The sequence below is a fragment of the Solanum lycopersicum genome, chromosome 4 (assembly GCF_036512215.1).
Source record: "Solanum lycopersicum chromosome 4, SLM_r2.1".
Lineage (NCBI taxonomy): Eukaryota > Viridiplantae > Streptophyta > Magnoliopsida > Solanales > Solanaceae > Solanum > Solanum lycopersicum.
Window position 1 is genome coordinate 53,105,724 of NC_090803.1, and position 21,954 is coordinate 53,127,677.

The following is a 21,954-nucleotide window of genomic DNA, read 5'->3' on the forward strand; positions in this document are numbered from 1 at the left end:
ACCAAACCAAAATATTTCGGTTCGGTTCGATTTTTGTTAATTTGGTTCGGTTTTTATTAATTCGTTTCGGTTTTTATTTTGGTTTTTAATGGGCCTGTTTAGTGGGCTTTTTAAAATTTTAAACTTTACAATTTTTTCAATTTTTTGTTTGATTTTTCAACTTAATGGGCTAAAAAGTAAAAATAGACAATAAATCAAAGAAGTGCATTACTAATTTACTACCAAATTTCAATATATCAATGATTCAAATCTTCAATATGTCATTAGGCATTAACACCGCAAATTTTAAATTCACAATATCACTAAAACACACAATTTGAAATTCACAATGACACTAAAACAAAAATTGCATTGTAGATTTGTAGTTAATGTCTTCACAAATACAACATAATAACAATCTAACAAGTAACAATAAAGTCTTTCATGAACTCATAATAAACAATAATAAGCAACAAACAATGTATTTTGAACTTCTTGTCTTCTTCCATGAGATTACTTTCAACAATAACAAACAACAATAATGAGTTTATTGACTTTCTTCCATGAGATCGCTTTCAACTTTCAAGTGTCACGTGCCAACAAAATTATTTCTTCATTGTCTTGACCCTTGGACCTTTTAAGATAAAATCAAATATTAGAAACTTAGAATACTACTTTTAAGATTAAAAAATGATATGATTAAATAAATGATGTATTAAACTCACCGCTTGCAAGTCAATCATAGATCAACAATGGAAGAGTTTCTTCCACTATTTGCCATCTCTATAATTAATAAAAAGAAACATGTCATACAAGATACAACACAATAAGTATTTTATTTTTTCCATAAATAAATAAAAATAAAAAGTCTTACCAAGTTCAATTTTTTTCAAGAAACTCCAAACTTTCTTCAACACAAATAGGTTGGTTTCTTGTCTAAGCCAATCTTGGACACAAATAAGACAATGCACACATTTGGGAGTCAATGAACTTCTAAAGGGATCTAGAATTCGACCGCCGGTGCTAAATGCACATTCCGATGCCACACTCGACATAGGAATAGTCAATACATCAACTGTGAAAGTACTGGAAATCTAGGAGAATTAACTCTCCACCAACTCAAAATATCAAAATCTTCAGATTCAGGTTCTTGGTCTTCAAGAAGATATTTATCCAACACAGATTCAACACCTAAACTTCCAGAATCATTCTTTTGTTTCTTCATGTGCAACTTAGTTCTCAAAGAATTTTTGGACATATTTTGAGAAATACCACTACCAGAAGAATCAGATGAGTCAGATGAAGATGGTTGACTTTTGGAACCTTTTCCATACTTACTTACATATATCGCAAACAAATCCCTCAAGTAAGCCTCTACTTTCGTATTCACTACATTTTCCGTTTCTTCCCCAAGTAATTTTTCAAGAGCAAAACTAACATAAACAAATTTATTGCGAGGATCCAAAACAGAAGCAATAAAAATCATTTTGTTCATTTTTTCAGGAGTCCCCCAATATTTCTTGAATTTTTCTTTCATTCCCAAAGCCATTTTACTCAAATCAAGGTCATCACTTGCTATACATAATTTCAAATAAGCATCAAATTCACATATATCCTCAAAATGAACATTACAAGTAACATACCGTGAACCTGAAACTTTCAAAGTGAGTTCATAAAATTTTTCAAGAAACTTTGTGACATTCCTCCCCAATCTTCAAATTGAATCGACCCTGCGATACTTCCATCTTCACAAACATCAGTAGCAAGAAAAGAATTAAAATTGCCATCATAAAGATCAAACCTCTCAAAAGCCTTCTCAAACTTTTCTGTTGTGTCTAACATCAAATAGGTGGAATTCCACCTAATAGGCACATCTAAAGACAACATCTTATCACATTCTATCTTTTGCATTTCAACACATTTCAAGAAATTTCTTGCCCTTAAAGAAGATGATCTAACATATTTCACCATTTGTTTCACCTTTTTTTTATAGAAGGACCAATTTCTTTCAAACCATCTTGCACAATTAGATTAAGTATGTGAGCCATACATCTCACATGGAGATGCTTACCTTCCATCAAATTAGTTCCCCACATATCTAATTTTTTGGACAACTTTAAAACTGTCACATCGTTTGAAGAGGCATTATCAACCGTAACAGTAAAAACGTTATCCAACTTCCAATCAAGTAAACAATTACTAATAGACTTAGCCAAATGCTCACCTTTATGACTAGTGATAGGACAAAATTTTAATATTCTTTTATGAAGCACCCAATCCCTATCAATAAAGTGAGCAGTCAAACACATATAATTGATTCTTTGCACTGAACATGTGTTTGTTATGAGACAAATTCTTGATTGTATTTCTCTTAAAGATTGTTTCAAATTTATTCTCAATTCACCATAAAGTTCATAACAATCCCTTGTTATGGTCCTACGAGAAGGAATATGAAACAAAGGCTGGACTTTACTCATAAACTTCTTAAAGCCTTCTTTTCCAACAAAACTAAAAGGTAGTTCATCCAAAATAATCATCTCAACTAAAGCTCTCCTACATACCTCTTGCTCAAATTTCCAAGTCTCTAAATTGTTATTTTGAATATTTAATAATTTTTGAATACCGGGTGCAACAGTCGGAGGTTTATACACTTTACACCGATAAGTAAAATGTTGTTTTAGTCCACTTGTTCCATTTCTTGTTGTATTGGCAGCATAATATTGTTTACAATGTAAGCACTTTGCTTTAACTAATACACCGTTTTCAAAAACCTTTTCAAAGTGTTGTCAAACAAGATATCTAGGATCCATTTCTTTCCTTTTTTTGTTATTTCTGTACCAATCGACAAATCATTGCTATTACTAGGTGTATTATTCGTACAATCAGCCATACTTATTCGACTTTGATCAGCTACACCCAAATTTAATTCTGTTTGTTCATCCATCTATATATATATATATATATATATATAAAATCACAATAAATTCCCAATAACTAGTAACAAAAACAAAATCAGAAAAAAATGAAAAAAGTCAAAAAATAAAATAAAATTAGAACAACTGAAATTTTGAAAACAAATTACATACATGCACCTGGTTGCTACCTGCTGCTGTCGCCGGCGACTGGCTGCTGCTGTCGCGGGTAGCTGGCTGCTGCTGTCGCGGGCGGCTGGGCGGCTGCTGTTGCTGCTGCCTGCTGTGCTGGGCAGCTGCTGCTGCTGCTGTGATGGGCGGCGGCTAGCGACGCTGCTGCTGGTGGACGGTGGACGCCGGCTAGAGTAGAAGAGGAAGAGGAGAAAAGAAGAGGAAGAAGAGTTGTTGAACAACTTGAACTGCTGAAGAGGAGAGGAGAAAAGAAGAGGAAGAAGAGTTGTTGAACAACTTGAAGTGCTGAAGAGGAGAGGATGAGGGAGTGAGGAAGAGTCAAAAATCAAAATGGTAGGGTATTAGGGACTTAGGATTTCTTATTTTTTTTTAAAAATTTATTTAATATTAATAATTATTAAATATAATATAATTTATAAATTATAATATAAGATTTCGGTTTAAAACGAAAGACCGAATTCCAAAGTAATATGTACAAAAAACCGAACTGAAATACTGAAAGTACAAAAAATTAAACCGAATACCGAACCGAAAATCGAAATACCGAAACCGAAATTCTGAAAAATTTCGATTCGATTCGGTGTTTCGGTTTTCAGGTGTTTATGCCCACCCCTAGGCCTATACACATGGCTTCTCTTCTTCTCAAATTCAAACTATTTCTTCCTTTTGTGAAACTCTTGTGCCACCTTGTAATAACAGTGATAATTCATTCTTTGCTTCTTCTTTTGTAACTATTTTCTAGATTCTGAAAAGGGCACTCTTTTTTGCTAACTAGATTTTTTTTTTACGTGTGATGCGATGGTCTTTTTGTGATAAAGAATTGGTCTTTGTAACTATCTTCTATTATTGGTTTGAGAGTGTTTTTATTTTCACCTGTCTTTTTAACCTTTTCGTTTTTTTTGCAGTTTAGTGATTCTTGAAAAGACATTACTTTGTGCCTGAAGATTATTCTGGTATTGAAGGACCTTCTTTGAGTGAGTTATATGAGACAGGTGCATTGCGTAGTAGCCTTGATGGAAAGGTAATGATTATGGCTGGAACAACAGTTGGCGGTGGATGAAGTAGATTATAGTGGATAACGATAATAAACCTGTTTTTACCCAGTAGCGGATAATATTTTTCAGGCATCAAACACTGTAAATTAACATTCAATATCCATCTCAAAACATAGAGAACACGCACAGAAAACAGAACACCAATTCGGAAGTTATATTTTCAAAATTGAAACACAAAACAGGAGCAATGGAGAAACCATGTATGGAATCCATTAATAACAAAGAAAAAGGTAGAAGAAGAGTCGGAGGTAGCATAAAAATCAGTATTAAAATGTACAAAACAGAACGAAAACGAAAGAGGCAGAAGAAGAACAACTTACTTGATAAAGAGAAGAAGAAGAAGAAGCAGCCGAAACTTTGGAAGAAGAAGAAGAAGCAGCCGAAAATTTGGAAGAAGAGGAAGAAGTTCAGCAGCTGCCAAGCGTGAGAATGAAAAAGAGAAAAATGAAAGAAAATGTTAGGGTTAGGATGGGTAATTTGGGGATTATATAAAAATATTAAGGGCAAAAGGGTAAAAGTACGGTCAACTTAAAACAGCTTATAAGCTAAAAAAAAAAAACACCTCTACCTCAGCTTTTAACTTTTGGCTTAAAATAAGTTTTTTTTAAGTTAAAATAAGTTATTTTGAGTATTGCGAAACAGTCAAATAAGTCAAAAATCAGCTTTTAAGTCAGTTTGACCAGCTTTTAAGTTGAGCCAAACAGGCTCTAATATATATATTATGTCTTCAATTATATGTACATAAAAAGTTAGTAATTGACATTTTATTGGGCCAGAAAAGAAGCTGACCATTCAGTGTTATTTAGGTTGGTCTGGCCCAGAGAATGAGATGACTCCTCAATTATAACTAGGATAATTTAGCTAACTAATAAAAAAAATCAACTTATTTAGTGATAATATACATACTTTAATAATATTAGTAAACATGTCATTATTTTAAAAATAAATAATTATTATGATATTATTAATATTTTCTCATTATTTACACCCTTTTTCTCTCTCTCATAAATTACACATTTTCCTATATTTATGTAATTGAATAGATATTAATGTCATTTAAATTTTTCTCTCTCTTTTCTTACGCTTATCAATTTCTCTCTCTAACTTTCTTCCTAATCAAATCTCCAGATTTCTTTTTTCTCTTTTCTTACGCTTCTTTTCAATTTCTCTCTCTAACATTCTTTCAAATCAATTCCACAGATTTTCGATTCAATATATTAATATTTTCTATTATCTCATTTAATTTAGTTGCAAGATTTGATTTGAAGATTAACATTGATTTGGGTATTATGTTTTTCATATTCTAATTTATTTACTTACTGATTGTAGTGTTTTTTTTGTTGTTTTTCTTAAAACGTTTTCTAGGGTTTGAGAATACATAATTCTCTCTTAAATGGACGTTTTCAAGAGAGTTACTAGAGAAATTGGACAAAATAATCAAACTTCTTCCGATTTTTCATTATTTAATTTTTTTCAATCAAGAATTAAACAACAATGTAGGTTCCGCTTCTAAATCTAAGGAGGATATACAACGGGAAAGAATGTCTGAATTCGTCGAGTGCGAAATCCCACACAAATTCATAACCATGAAGTTGAAGAAGACCAATTTGTTGGAGAAGAGGTGTTTTTTTGTATGTTGTGTGTCTTGAATGTTTATTTTAATTTGTTTAGTAATTTTTAAGATTCAAAAAAATACATGTTACAATGCGCTTGGAAGTGTATATGAAATTTTTATTATGTTATAGTTAGTATTTATTTTTGTATTTCATATATTTATTGTATTTTGTGTTCTGCTTTTTGTTCTTTTTTGCGTGTTAGTTATGTCAATGTAACATATATTATGAGTTTGATTGTGTATTTACTTTTATCGAATAGATTTGTAAGTGTATATGGAATTTTCATTTTGTTATAGTTATTATTTATTTTTGTATTTTCATAGTTTTAATGTTTTTTATATTAACTGTTATAGTTAGCATGTAGTTTTGTATTTCATATATTTATTGTATTTTGTGTTCTTTTTTTTGTGTATGTTATGTCAATGTAACACATTTTATGAGTTTGATTGTGTATTTACTAATATCGAATAGATTTGTAAGTGTATATGGAATTTTCATTCTGTTGTAGTTATTATTTATTTTTGTATTTCATAGTTTTAATGTATTTTGTATTCATAGATTTGGAAGTGTATATTGAATTTTGTTGTTGTTTTAGTCGGTATGTATTTTTGTATTTCATAGTTTTATGTATTTTGTATCCATAGATTTGGAATTGTATTTCATATATTTAATTCATTTTGTATTGTGTTTTTTTTTTGTGATAGTTATTTCAATGTACCGCAGTTAGTATTTATTCTTGTATTTCATAATTTTAATTTTTTGTATTCATAAATTTGTAAGTATATATTGAATTTTGATACTGTTTTAGTCAGTGTGTATCTTTATATTTCATAGGTATATTGTATTTTTGTATCTATAGACTTGGAATTGTATATTATATTTAATATATCTAATGTATTTTGTATTCTGTTTTTTTTTATGATAGTTATGTCAATGTACCACATATTAGTAACCATATGTGTTTTTTATTTCTCACATTGATACGTATTCAGTAAATTAAGTGCACATTTACATTTTTTATTTGGTGTTTTTTTGTTCGTTACGGTATGTTGTTGTAACTGTGTTGATGTTTTATTTATTATCATATTTTTTTGTTGTGTTATGTTAGTATTATTTCATTATTTTGAATTCAATATGCCAGGGGACTTCTTATGCTTGCAAAAAACTATCAAAAAATGCACCCCACATTCACTGTACAGTAAACCATGACATTAAATTCCACTTGACTGACAAGCTTACACCAGAGCAGTATACACAGTTTTGTGAGAGTACGTGTTTTGGTCAATATATGAAATCAAAAAATGTGTTGCTCAAGGTAAAATTAACAGGTGTTGTATGTCACTAGAAATAGAAGTTAGTAGTAAGCAATCTCTTGTAATCAAAGTAAATGGAGCTATTTTAAAGTTCACAATTAGGACGTTTGCGCTCATTACTGAATTAAATTGTGTTAGTATTGTAGAGAATTTCAAGTTTAACACAGAAGAACCTAGTCGACTTATTGTTCAGTACTTTGGTGGTAATGAGATCATACGTAAATCTTATTTGATCGATAGGTTCAATGATAAAGTTTGGATTGACAATGATGATGATGTGATTAAGTTTGCAATATTATATTTCATTCATATGTTTATGTATTTAGGCAAGAAGAAATCATTGGGAATCCCTAGAATTCACTTTGATTTGGTTGAAATTGATTGGTATATGCATTATCTTTGGGGCAGAAAAGTATTTGAGTGGTTGCTACAGAGTATCAACAAAGTTTTGACTACTGATGGTCAATATTATAGAATATGCGGTATGCCTATTGTCCTTCAAATATGGATATACGACTGCATGGGTAAGCGTCAGACGAATTTCAAATAAAAAATATGAATGTGCACTTAATTTACTGAATACGTATCAATGTGAGAAATAAAAAACACATATGGCTACTACTATGTGGTGCATTGACATAACTATCACAAAAAAAAAACAGAATACAATATACATTAGATATATTAAATATAATATACAATTTCAATTCTATAGATACAAATATACAATATACCTATGAAATATAAAAATACATACTGACTAAATCAGTATCAAAATTCGATATATACTTCCAAATTTATGAATACAAAAAACATTAAAATGATTCATATTGCAGATAATAGAGTTACTTAACTCAGTACTGACTCATGGTGCACTAATAACTAATACTTGGTTATCAATAGTACTTCCTCCATTTATACTACACATGTCAATATCTTCTTCATACTGATTTCTATAATTTATATCACGATCGTTCACAAATACAGTTACACAAATAAGGTACTTTGCAAATTCTCGAGCTTCTTTCTTCAATGAGAGATATACTCTCATTTCCATATCGTTGTGTATCTCCAAAGGTGCAATGCTACCTTCTACTTTATACTTAAATTTCAATCTGTTACACCTCAAATCTACCCCAATCTGCTTAGCAACTTCATCAACTATGCATATTCTTTAATCATAATTGTCTCAGTTAAGGTAATCAACATAGCTCCTGTTTGTTATTTAAATTATGTATTCTTTTTAATTAAACAAAATAATTAAAATACATAATAAGGTAAAATTTTGACAGTACCATTAAATATTGAAAGTGTTGACACTATACCCTATTAAATACTAAAATAATGTCATTTTAAAAAATTTCCCCTATAACTATATAGCTCCACCAACAATTAATAGAACTTATTGTGATACGTCATTTTCGTAATATCGATTTTTATTAATATTATTGATGAAAAAATTTAAAGTAATTATCTTTTTAATTTACACATAGCACAAAGTAAATCTCGTTTTATTGTATTAGTCGACAAACTATACAGAAGAAATAAATAATAATAGGAAAGATGGTCAAAAATACCCCTCAACTTTGATTTGTTGTTTAACTTTACCCTCGCCTTTAAAATAAAGTTAATTTTACCCTTCTCATTATTAATTTCACCAAATTTACCCCTTATTAGACGAAATTTTCAAAATTAAACTGAATTTAAAAAAAAACATATTTCCTATTTTGATCGAATGACCCGACCCTATTTAGAATAACCCAGTTAATCCTATTTACCCATTCCTCCAAATTTTCTTTACTCAATGGGTTGTGAGTATCTATCTCTTACCCAATTTCTTTATTGCTGATTTCAAATCTTTCAACTTTCTTTCTGTATTATTTTTAATTGAAATTTATTACAAAATATCGGATTAACTAGAGGTACTGAGCTGTTACCGTTTTAGGTTATTGATTTATCGTCTACATTGAAATTCAGGGGTATAAGTCTATTGATATCTCATTTATGTCTTTGTGAACAACTAATTTGCTTTTAGATCAATATCAATAGTTTTAGTCAAATTTGGTTGTGGTGCTTCTGAATTTTGCAGTGTGATTAATGGAATAGTTCATTCATAATTATGTATTCAATTTTAACTTAGATAGACGTGAAGAACATGTTGCTCTATCTGCATACCCTTCATGTATTTGATATTTTTCTGCAAATGCAAGACTTAATGTAGAAAATGACAAGCCTTTAATCAACACTTCAACTCGCCAGCAAAATAAACATTTACATGAACAAGACTTGGAGTCAATGTTTGTATGCCGACACTATAAACAAGAAGCAGAAAACATAAATCCAACAGTTCCAACAATTGTTGGAGTTGTTCAATTCGATAACTTAACAACAATTAGTATAAATTCTAATAGAGTAACTAGGTTGTCTTTTCTTTAAATTATCATTTTGTTCATCCATTGATGGAGAAAAAGAGAGAGATTGGGTAAATGGGTAAAGGAAATTTGGGAAAATGGATAAAATAGGGTTAATCGGGTTATTCTAAATATCGTCGGGTCATTGGGTTAGATATAGGGAATAAAGTTCTAAAAAAATTGGGTCAATTTTGAGGATTCCGTCTAATGAGGGGTTAATTTGATGAAATCAGTAACAAAAGGGGTAAAATTAACTTCATTTTAACGGCGAGGGTAAAATTAAACAATAAATTAAAGTTGAAAGATATTTTTAACCATTTTTCCATAATAATAAGTAATTATTGTATGATGAGCTTGATTGAAAAACAAATATTAAAATTGTTAACTTTTAGAGAGTGAAGATTTGAGCACTCATTTGTTTTCTTTGTTCATTTTCTATAAAGGACTTTTACAATGATTAGTGCGAAGAAAATGGTCCCTATGTGTTGACACCTAAATTTTGACCCGCATCGGGGTAAATTAATTATCGAGCTTTCTAAATTTTTCAAATATTTTAAATTAATTAGCTTTATAAATTTTACGAATATAATATAATACATGAACTTTATGTTACTTCGAATACGTTTTAACGTAATTTTCGATAATATATTTCTCACATAATTATGTATATAATTAGTATATCTTATGATTATTCAAAAACTATCAAAATACATTTAAATGTTTTATTAAACTAGTTTAATCTAAATTATAATTATGCCTTTGAAGCACTATTTTTTACAGTTTAAATGGTTATATTACTAAATAAATAAGCTCGTTAATAAATTTACACCAAATTCATTTTTGTTTAAATCAATTGGCTATTATTTAAATTGAATTCTTTTTACATTTTTTTTACAATCCATTCCAATTCCAGCCCAACATTTTAAACCCCAATCATTAATCACAAGCCCAAATTCCTTTCAACCCAAATCCAATGACGCAATTCCTGGCGGCCCAACCCCTTTAATTATTAACCCAACCCATCTCCCACTTTAATATTCAAACCTGTCCAACTCTTTGACCCGCCCCGACCCAAATCCCTTTCCCCCTTTCCTTCTTGCCCAAATCCCAGGCGATTCCCCCTGCAAACGAAATCCCTGCAAAAGAAAAAAAAACGCAAAAGAACAGACCCCCAAATTGGAAAACGCGACCCCCCACGCTCTCTCCCCCTTGCGTCTCTCACCACGCTCTCTCGCTCTCTCTCCCCCCTCTCTTTCCCTCCCCCACGCATTCTTGTCTCCCAAACCCCAGACGCGGAACCCAGCCAGAAAACCCAGAAAAAAACAGGAAAAAAAAACAAAACACAGAAGCTACGTACAAAAGCAGCCCCAGTCGTGTTTCTCGTCTCCCCACGCGACTTCTCCCTCCCCCAATGTTTCCTTCTTCAACCCATCGTACCTTGTACAGTGCTTTTGGGGCTGTGGTAGACCTGCATTTGTCTTTGCCAGACGCGTTTTCGTCCTTGGGGGCTCGAGATCAATCCACATCTTACCTCAAGGACGATTGGAGCGATCCCCTCCCTTTTTCCATTTCCGCAAAGGGCAAAATTTTCAGAAAAAAGATGTTGCTCCATTAGTGGAAGAGATTTCAAATTTTGAAATGGATAGGCCTGAATCCTTCCCGCCCTCCCAAATTCGAGACCCTAATTCTGTTCTCCTCTATAAAAACCCCTTCTCTTCTTCAGAAAAGGGGTTGGACATTTTGGAGAGAATTTTTGTTGAGAAAAATCGAATTGGAAATTTTGTTGAAATTTTAGGTTGAAGTTTGGGCGGTGATAAGATTTTGAGTTTGAGAAATCTTTGAAAGTGTTTTCAGTTCTTCTTTCGTCTGTCTTAGAAGAGGGTTGAGAAAAATCTTTAAAATATTCCGGCTCTTTCCCGTTTCTCTTTGGAACTGCCTTCGTAGTGAAGAAAATACCTCTCGTCCTTTGCCAACGATCGACAGATAGCATTTTGTCGTTTGGGTCCAAGTTTTCTCGACAAGATTCCACTTTTCTTTGTCGAAAATTCGTGTTCGGTGCAAGGTGGTGAAGTCGTTGCTGTTGTTGTTCGGACTGCTCGCCGTCACCGTTTCGCTGCACTTAAAGAGGTAACCCCTCCAATCTATACTATATTCTCGTCTTCTTTCATCTCGAAATGGTCCCCTCTGTCGCTCATTGCTTTGTTGGGTTTGTTCTGGTTCGTTTTATGCCGTGACTGCTGAAGAAGTTTCGATTAACTTTTCTGAACTTGTTGTTTCTTCTTATATGGAAGTTTGGCGTTTGTTCTTGGTTTAAGTATATTTATTCAATTGCTTCAGTGTGTGTCTACTGCTGGTTGTGATGCTGTTTATTTAGTCTGTTGGTCCGCTGCTTCATTTTTTTTGTGTGTCAAGCATGTTGGAACATTCGAATGATTGAATACATGGCCTGTCCTAGTATGTTTCTTGCAAGTGTTCTTTTTCTTTCTTTGTTGTTGTGTTGAGTTGTACGTATTCATGTTTTCGCTTGTTTCTTCAAGCCTTGCTTTCCTCCTTTCGTACCTATGCTGAGCCGACTATTACTTGTCACTCATTCGATAGCATTTTGGTATGAATGTATGTGTCTTCAGAGGTTTATCGTCGTTTCTTGCTTCTCCTCTGAAGTTCACTGTTAGCATTCGCTGTGAGTTCGAGTCGATGCGTTTCAGTTTTGGGGGCGGGGGATGTAAAATTTTGTATGGTCCTTGTCCAAAATGTCGTTAATAGGCAGTCTAGATTTCTTCTTTGCTCCCTACTCCCTGAAGTTGTTGTCGTTTTGGCTCTTCTTTCTTGTTCAAGTCCTTTCTGTTGAGGTTGACATCACAGGGTATGCTTGTTGTAACCTGTTGTTTGTTTAAATGGCATATACAACTCAGGTGTTTAGCTAGTCTGTTTAAACGAATACGTCGTTGGTGATAGTTTAGAAGACCACAGACTTTATCGAATATGATTCCATCTTCTTCTTCTTATCGAGTATGTCTTTCTTTATATGTAGTTGAGTGTTGAGTGAGTCGCTAATGGACCATTGCTATTTCTGTTCAGTACATGTTTGCATATACATGAACCTGCGTTGTCGTTTCCCTCTCGACATACTAGTTCTCATCTCATCATCTCATATAGATGAATGAGCCGAGATGCTTGCAAGAGATTCGTGTTGAGTTTTTCAGTCGTATGAAGGCCACATAGTGATTGATTTTTCCTTGTTCGACATTAGCATCGTTATGTATGTAAATTTAACCTTTTGAAGTCGATTGAGGGAATCTCATGATGTAGTTGCGTCTTCTATTCCTTAGCCTACACTTTGTTTTTTTTATTTTGAAGCTTGTCGTTCCATTAACTCAAATGATATTATTAAGTTATTTTACATGTATCGTTTTGTGTATCAACTCGTCTTATATTTCTTCTCGATATCTATTGCTTAATTTACTGCCCGGTAGATCTGGTTTTATTTGAAGTTTTACTCCCTTTATTTTCTAAGTTTGGATTAAATTGTTCTTGTCTAATTATTTTATATGGCATTTGTGGGAAATTAAGTTTGGTTAATATTGGGTTGTTTTTATGCTCATTGTTGGAAGCTTATTTTACTCCTCTAAGTTTAAGTTTAAAATTAAGTGCCCATGAAGGGAGATAGAAGAGAGTTGTGTTTATGCTAGTTATTTGGTTAAGGTGCCGATTCTCATTCTATTGGTTTTCTTTGTGGCATGTTAAACCTCTTTCGAGCCCATTATGGGACCCCACCCCACCTTTGACTTGCGAAGGAGCCATAAAGGCTCGGAAGTTCTTTCATCGAGTCTCCCACCCAAATCCGGAGCATGGATTCGAAGTTCCAAGGACTGAAGATTGAAGAAATCCAAAAACGAATTAGAAGACCTGTTTATTTCATTTTGTATTTTATTTGTTATTTTATTTCGTATTTTATTTGTAATGGGCATAAGCCCTTGTCCCTTTTAGCTTTCTTGTTATATTTGTATGTTTAGATTAGGACAGGTACGAAAGAGAAAATGGATCAAAACCCAAAAAATAGGTGGGTCCAAGTTTCGGTCAAGGCGAACAAGACCTGAAAACTTGGACCCAAATCTCTCTCTCTTTCTCTCTCTCTCTCTCTCCCTCTCTCTCTATTATTTGCTTACGCTTTTTACTCGAATGCCGTTAGTCTAGGATTAGAAAACTCCAAACCCCACCGAACGCTTTTACTTTATCGAATTTAAAACGTAAAATTAAATCTTAAATCGATAGACGTTTCAAAATTCGCAAGTTTGCTTAGAGAGTTAAGGTTTAAAAAAAAGTTTAACTAAGACGGAATCTCAAAAGAAAAATATTTCAAAATTTGCAAAGTTTGTCTAAGTAAATTATGATAAAATTCAAACTTCAATTCGCAAAGGTTAAAACAAAAATAGTTAAATAGTTAATCGCCGGAAAACCGTAAGTTAGCGGAGTGTCTTAGGTGCCTTACACCTTCCTAAGACACTAATATGAATCCCGAATCCCCTAAAAAGTTTTCAAAACGATTTTTCTGTTTAAGTTGTTTTGGAAATGAGGTTTTTTTTATTTTCCTTAAAAAATTAAGTGGCAACTCCTAAAAGTCGAAAATAGTCTCTAATAAAACAAACTCTTTTCGAAATCATTTTTTTGATAAAACAAAAATGGCGACTCCGCTGGGGAGTTTGGAGGATTCTAACCCTATGATTAACATATTTGATTATTTGTGATTAATTGTTTAAGTGTTTAAATTCTTTAGATTTTTAAACTGTTGCATGCATAACATACATACTTCCGTCAAACGATACTTATTACATTTCCACTAAAGGACGATTATGCGGGTTCACAGTGGTTCGTTAACCAAAAATCTTCTCGGGGCACCCTGACGAGTGTAGTTGATTACTTGATAGTCAACGATCGTTAATTGTCCCAGCCCAAGTAGTCCGCTTGGGTTACCCATTCCACTCTAAATACAACCCACTCTTAGTCAAACTAGGATAGAGCGAAACCCAAATCCCAAAAAATAGCACATTGGCCTAAGACGACCCGACACCCAAGGAGTGTCGGGTCCATTAGAAAAGTCCACCTAGAGTCCAAAGAGCCTACGGCTCGATAGGACGTTCATGTTTGTTGTTTAAATTTGAAGGATGTATTGCGTGTTTAACTAGTTGTTGTATCGGGGGGGATTGAGAATTAACTAGTTGTATGTTTTTGTAGATGCTAAGTCAGTTCCTTCACTTCAAAATGGTCACCCAGGCGCCCGATATTCTTCGAGTATGGTGGGGATATCTTAAGGAGTGTCAGAAGAGAGAAATCTCGATTTACTTGAGTCACCTGCCTTCGATAATGAATTTCAAGGTATGGCCCACGTTTATCGAGGTCATCACTCGATTTTGGGACGATGAGAAGATGGTCTTCCGATTTGGAGATGTCGAAATAACGCCCACACTAGAAGAAATCAAAGATTGCCTTGACTCAATTGGGACGTGTGGCAAAAGGAAAAAACGTCCTGATCATCACATTCTCCTACCAGATAGGCCAACCAAGACTGAACTAAGAGACATATTATTCCTAGTGAACGCAGATTGGTTAAAGACCCACGACATTCCACTAATGAGATTTTTCGAGAGGTGGGGACACGACAATTATTTTAGACTATTCCCGAAAGAATTTCATGACTACAGTACCTGGAGACAAACCCAAGCTATCGCTTTCTCTACATGCCTCTTGGAAACTATGGTGTTCCCTAAAGACGAAGGAAAAGAAATCGACACCCGGGTAGTGATGGTGGTGAATGCCATGTTCAGAGGAGTCGGTAGAAAATCTGAAGAAAAGAAATACTGATGCTTGGCCCCATTTACCGATCCTTGAGTCTGTGCAAGAATGGGTTCCCGTTTTTCCAAGGTTGCAACATCTTACTCCAATGGTGGATGACGGAACATTTATGTAAAAGAGACAACCCCCAGCCACAGGAGTTGGCCGAACCGAGTCAAAATAGTCCTCTCGATAATTACGAGTTCTACTTGAGTATCTGTAAATTTCCAATTCACACCACCAGGGACGTGTGGGCAAGGGTGTTTTATGATTTGAAAGAAGGAGACTTACAGTGGGTGTTACTGAGCTTCAAGTCCCAGATGATAGCAGCCCAAGGGGCCAAACTGCCATTCTTAATCCTTCCCGGCATCAGAGGATTGCGTCCTTACAACCCGACAAGAGTGATGCGGCAATTTGGGAAAGTCCAAATCATACCCGTCCAAGGGGATGCCAGCTCTTTCGTTGTCGATTACAATGAGAAGGACAAAATATCTTTCGCTAAAATTATCCTCCAGGAATGGGCCGGACGTGTCAACATGAAATGGGAGGTTACCGAAGATAGGTATGAAGCTGGGTATGTTGACGAATACAAGACATGGTTGCACAATGATTTGCATGGTGTAGTGGATCCAACACCACGCACGGGTCGGAAAATCAAAGACGTGCAAACAAGGCTTCAGATTCATGCATACCATTTTCAGCAAGAGTGGGACCGAAGGGAGCAAGAATTTCATAAGAAAGAGAAGGAATTTCAACAAAAGGAGCGAGAGTACCAGCTTTGGGAATTGGAAAATCAGAGGGCTATGGCTGTGACGTCACAAGAATTAGCTGACACAAGGGCTTTTTTGGTGCGTTTGGACACTATTCTGGATGAGCAGATGAACACCTTACGAGTCGTACCGACATCTTCCAAAGCTGCGTTCGCTGAGCCATACGTGTTCACCAACAAGTGCATTATCCGAGAAGGCTAGAAGAGGAGCTGGATCATCGACCCTTTAACTCCCCTGCGTGGGATTGATTTTATATGTGTACTTGCACTACATCCCCTTCGTAAGATGTATCCCGTTTGATTTTTATTATGTAATGAATGCTGTGATATCTAGTGAAATTTGTTTCGGGGGTACAATTACTTGGCACAAAAGGGTCACATGCATGTTTAGGACTCGATATATGTGTTTAAATATTTATATGTTACGTTGCTTTGAATGAGGATATCCGTAAACCCACTTCTAGCCAAAATTCCAAAGAGTATACAGAAGTCAATATTACAAATGTCCGACCAAATTCCCAAGTTTCAAGTTTCTCATGAAAAATCCATCTCCTATACCATAAATCCTAAATACCGCTCTATCATCTCAGGAAAGTTGAATCACCGCTATGGACAAAGGCAAGAACGTCCGGACGGAGCTCACTGTGGAGGAATTGCGAAGAAAGATCGAGCGAGTCACTCGAGAGATTCAGAAGATTAAGGAGGAATGACTTAGAGTAGACATGACCACGGCAATCTACAAAGCTGCGGTCACGACCTTGGATGAAGATCTGGCGTCGCAGATAAAGAGAAAGAATGAGGTTGAGATGGAAACCGAAAGCCTAAGGAAAAGGTTGAACTTGCTTTATTTGGAGATACACGAAGGAAAGGCGAGAGAGGCAAAGATACATATTGAGACTGTCGTGTTGTTGGCCAGAAGTGCGTCACTCGATGAGGAATTGGCGACTTGTAGCAACCCAAAGGGAAGAAAATACCTCGCCCGTGACCAGGGAGCAGATAGCAGTGGCCCCGACAAAGAATTAATCGAGGAGGAGGAAATCGTTTACAAGCCTCCATTTCCGACTGTTTGAAAGAAAAGGAATGACGCAGCCACAAGACGAGAAATCACCAAAATGTTGTCTTCTCGGAATTTCAATGTTGTTTTTCAATTCCCTTGTAATCGCAATGAAAGAATGAATTAAAAGATTTCATCCTAAATCCAAACTATGTTGGGCCTGAATTCTCCTTGTGAGATACATAGGCAGCCTTTCCCGGCCCGGCCCCTATCACTAAAAATTTTCATTCTCCTCTATGTTTTGGAGATACGAAGATAAGATCAACGGGCACCAAAAAGCAGCTGCAAGAAGATCATAGCTCAACGTGATTCGGCCTTCCCGAGATGATGTCAAAACAAGCAAACTCCTGTTTGTTCAAAAATATATTTCCATCCTCATTCGTGGGCTGAATGGTTAAAACGCCCAACTCATAAAAAGAATATAAAATATCCTCAAACAAAGCGACTTGTGTGTTCATATGTTTTCTTTGCGATATTATGCATTTTGTACTCCGGATATGCACTAACAAATTTTCCTTTGAGTTGTTTCACCTCTCAGGTACCTTTTACTGATCTGTGTCGATAAAGCTGGCAGATCACCCCTACTTCACCAGATCAAAAGGTCCTACAGATTCCTTCCCCGGACCAAATGCAAATATAGACATGGGAGACAACAATGAACAAGTCAGCCTCACAGATGTCGTGGTGGCTCAGCCCACCGTGGCAGAGCAGAATGAGCTAATTGCGCAGCTGATGTAGCAGATAGCTAACATGATGGTCGAGATGCAACGAAGCCAAGACACGCCTCCGCCCGGGTTTGGCCCCAACTTTCTCAACGCGAGACCTCATACATACTTCCCCCCGTCCAACTCGGATCCTACTCAGCACCGTCCATCGGCACCCGTGCACAACCCGTCTAGGGTAGATATGACAACCCAAAACCCCCAATACGCGTTGGTCTCCTATCAAACTCCCTCACCACTTCCAAACAACCCCCCACAAATGCCACCACACCCCCAAAATACTCAAACAGCCCCACCACCCCAAAATCAGAGCCAAAATCCCACTGCCTTAAACTCCCAAACACCACATCCCCACTTGACCCTAAGTACCAATCCCCAAAATTATCCACAAAACTATCAAACTGCACAGAACGTCTCAAGCCCTTCCATAGCTCCACCCCTCCCTAAAAGAACAACATTTCAAGTCCCCGTCCCGGCCGAGCATGAGGTGCACGGCTCTGAGTTGGACCATTACGAGGAGCAAGAAAGAGAGTGGAGGGTGAGGGAAGAAGCGAAGGCGGACATAAAGGAGGAGATCAAGAGGGCAATGAGAGAATTGCAATGCACTCCAGACGTCGTCGGGTTAAGCTACGCAGAACTATGCATCCACCCAGACTTGAACCTGCCTGAAGGGTTCAAGATCCCGAAGTTTGATACCTTCGGAGGGGTGGGCAACCCCATGGCACACCTAAGAGCGTACTTCAACCAACTCGTGGGAGTTGGCAAAGATGAAGCCCTGCTGATGAGGTTGTTCAGCCGGAGTCTGTGCGGTGAGGCCTTGGAATGGTTCACATCGCACGAAACTCGACAATGGCCCAGTTGGAGAGCACTGGCTAAGGATTTTATAGACAGATTCGCATACAACGTAGAGATAGTCCCGGATTGGTACTCCTTGGAGAAGATGAAGCAGAAACCCACAGAAAGCTATCGAGAGTTCGCGTACAGATGAAGGAAAGAGGCAGCGAGGGTGAGGCCTCCGATGACTGAGAAGGAGATTGTAGAGGTGTTCGTACGAGTGCAGGAACCCGAGTACTACGAAAGAGTCATCTTATTAATCGGCACCAAGTTCACCGAGATAGTCAAAGTGGGTGACACTATCGAAGATGGCCTGAAGTCGGGGAAGATAGACTGAGTGTCTGCATCTCCTGGGTCTTCCGGACTGGTGAGGAAGAAAAGAGAGGAGGTTGCCGCTATCTCATACGGGGGAAGAAAGGCCCCCAGAAACTTAACACGTCCTCAAGACCGCTCCAAGCCTCCATCAAAGTCTCATCAAGCCTATCATCCACAATCAAATCATCCGGCAACTACTATGCCGCCCCCACTTATCCAGATGCCCATATTTTGTCGTATTAGAATCCGCCCCAAATTCCCCAAAATTTTCCCTCCGTATATCAAAACTACCCCCAAGCCCAAGCTATCGAGCACCTTCCCCTGCATATCAAATACAAACTCCAGCATATCAAAGCCCCCTCCCAAATTAACAAACTCCAATGCCAAACTACCAAACAAATCCCTACCCCAGAACCCAATCTCCACGCCCAAATGCCTGCACTTATCAACAAGTCCCTCCCTCTCAACAGAGCGGGTATGATCCCCCTCGCCCCAGGTTTGAGAAGAATCCCTCCAGAAGATTCACCGCGTTGGCTGAAAGCAGAACTAAATTGTTCAAAAGATTATCCGCAGCAGGATACATCCACCCTGTGGGGCCCAAGCCCGTGGATGTCAATTCCAGATTCTACAGACCGGAGCAGAGATTTGTTTATCATTCCAACACTGTTGGACATGATACAGAAGACTGTATCAATCTCAAGCACAAGATCCAGGATTTGATTGACCAGGAAGTGGTCTCCCTTCAGCCTGCGGCGCCAAACGTCAACACGATCCGTTGCCAAATCATGGGGGTGGGAACATCAACATGATAGAAATTGACGAAGATAAGCGTGAAACGAAGAGAATTACTCCTGTTGTTCAGGAAGACATGGAAAGGGCTGTCGCTTCTTTGAGCGTCAGGGAAAAGGGATAGTTCGTCATTCTGACACCTGCAAAGGTTGTTGCCTTAGTGCCCTCAAAGACTCTCGCCAAACCCAAGTTTGTTATAGAAACGGCTGTGGCTCAAGGCATGACTGGATTTGGCAGATGTTTCACTCCTGACGAGCTTGCTCTTGGAGGACAAAAGAAAGATCATGCCAAGAGACCGATCAGCGAAGCAGAAGCCGAGGAGTTCTGGAGGAGAATGCAGCCCAAAGATTACTCCATTGTCAAGCACTTGGAGAAGACTCCAGCCCAGATTTCTTTGTGGGCCCTGCTGATGAGCTCCTGGTCCCACAAACAGGCTTTGATGAAAGCCTTGGATGACACGTATGTGCCCTCAGGTACGAGCAGCGACAATGTAGCTGCTATGATTCACCAAGTCATTCGGGGACACCGCATCAGTTTCTGCGATGATGAATTGCCGGCCGAAGGGAGGGCCCATAATAAAGCTCTACACATCACCGTGATATGTCGCAGAAAGATCATCAACCGTGTTTTGGTAGACGACAGATCTGGACTGAACATATGCCCCTTGTCCACATTGAAGCAGTTGAGGTTTGACCTCGGAAAGTTGGAGCAAAACCAGGTCAATGTGAGAGCATTCAACGGTGTACAGAGAGACACGTTGGGAGCAGTAAACTTAACCATCCAAATGGGCCCCGCGGAATTCGAGGAAAAGTTCCAGGTGTTGGATATCGACACCAGCTATAACCTCCTTTTGGGAAGGCCATTCATTTACATGGCTGGAGCTGTCCCCTCCACTCTCCACCAAGTGATGAAACTAGTATGGAAAAATAAAGAACTAGTTATTCACGGGGAAAGGAGCCATTCAGGTAAGCAGGTGCCGGTCTTGGACAAGACGCCGCAAAGTTCAGACTTCTACACGGTGGAGTTGGTAATGCCACCGATGAGGGCTTGGCCCCGCAGACTCCCATGCCGGCCATGTACAGAATGATCGCCACGATAATGTTGCAGAGCGGATTCGAACCAGGTTTCGGATTAGGAAGGAATGCCCAAGGGATCATTGAGCCAGTTCCTGTCCTTGCTCAAGGATCAAAGTATGGTTTGGGATACATCCCCACAGATGATGATGTGATCACACCTCTCTATCAATCCTTTCCATTCCCGGAGCATGCCGAGCCTGAAGACAGCGGGGAAGGAATCTGTGGCCTTTTCAAGGAGATTAACACTGTTATCGAGGAGGAGGCTGAGCCAGCTGGCATTCGTGATGCTGAACTAGGGGAGATGCTGCAAAATTGGACGTCCACGCCGATCCTGATGTCCCGAACTCTGTGGTAGAAAGGAGTTATTTTGTGCATACCAAAATCGGTGGTCATCCGGAAGAGGCCCGAGACCCACCATTTCTGCATTTTCTTGATTTTGAATTTTGTTGTGATGTTTAAAAGGCGACATGGCCTTGTGCCATGACCCAAGTTTGCATTTTGTTCGATTTAAATGAAAGACTCCTTATGTTGACTTTGTTTATTTAATTATGTGTTATATTTTACTTTCCTAATTTTGTCTGTTTATGATTTCAGTAATGTAACTTACAAACCTACCAATGTCATGTCATGTCATGAGCTAAATGAGCAAAATTAGGCAAATGACGACGAGGTTGACGACTATGACGAAGAAAGTGGGGAACCGGATTATGTGGCAGAAGAATTTTGACAGTTCGAGAATCAACATAAACCGAATCTGGAATAGACAGAAACGGTGAATTTGGGAGATTCAGAAAGTGTCAAAGAGGTTAAGATCAGCACTCGCCTGAATGAAACTCAGAAGGAGAGCCTGGTTCATCTGCTTGCCGAATACATGGATGTGTTCGTTTGGGAAGTCGGTGATATGCAGGGTTTGAGTACAGATGTCGTATCTCATAAGCTAACTATCAACCCTGGGTTCGAGCCGGTGAAACAAAAGACTCGAAAATTCAAGCCTGAATTGAGTTTGAAGATTATGGAGGAAATCACCAAGCAGATAGAGTCTCGATTGGTGGAAGTAACGCAATATCCAACCTGGTTGGCCAATGTCG

At 37.1% G+C, this 21,954-nt stretch overlaps 1 protein-coding gene and 1 long non-coding RNA gene across 2 annotated transcripts; one reads left to right on the forward strand and one right to left on the reverse strand.

Moving 5' to 3' along the window:
- Window positions 1-346: 346 nt before the first annotated feature.
- Window positions 347-4,983, reverse strand: LOC138348299 (uncharacterized). The gene is made up of 3 exons (XR_011220733.1): window positions 854-4,983; window positions 705-762; window positions 347-613 (listed from the first exon to the last, which is right to left on the reverse strand). It is a non-coding gene; the product is annotated as an uncharacterized lncRNA (long non-coding RNA).
- A 14,398-nt stretch (window positions 4,984-19,381) lies between these two features.
- Window positions 19,382-20,877, forward strand: LOC138348175 (uncharacterized). Its single transcript, XM_069296793.1, has 3 exons — window positions 19,382-19,688; window positions 19,748-19,896; window positions 19,939-20,877. The coding sequence occupies exons 1-3, from the start codon at window positions 19,382-19,384 to the stop codon at window positions 20,875-20,877; spliced, it is 1,395 nt and encodes a 464-aa protein (XP_069152894.1).
- The last annotated feature ends 1,077 nt before the right edge of the window (window positions 20,878-21,954 follow it).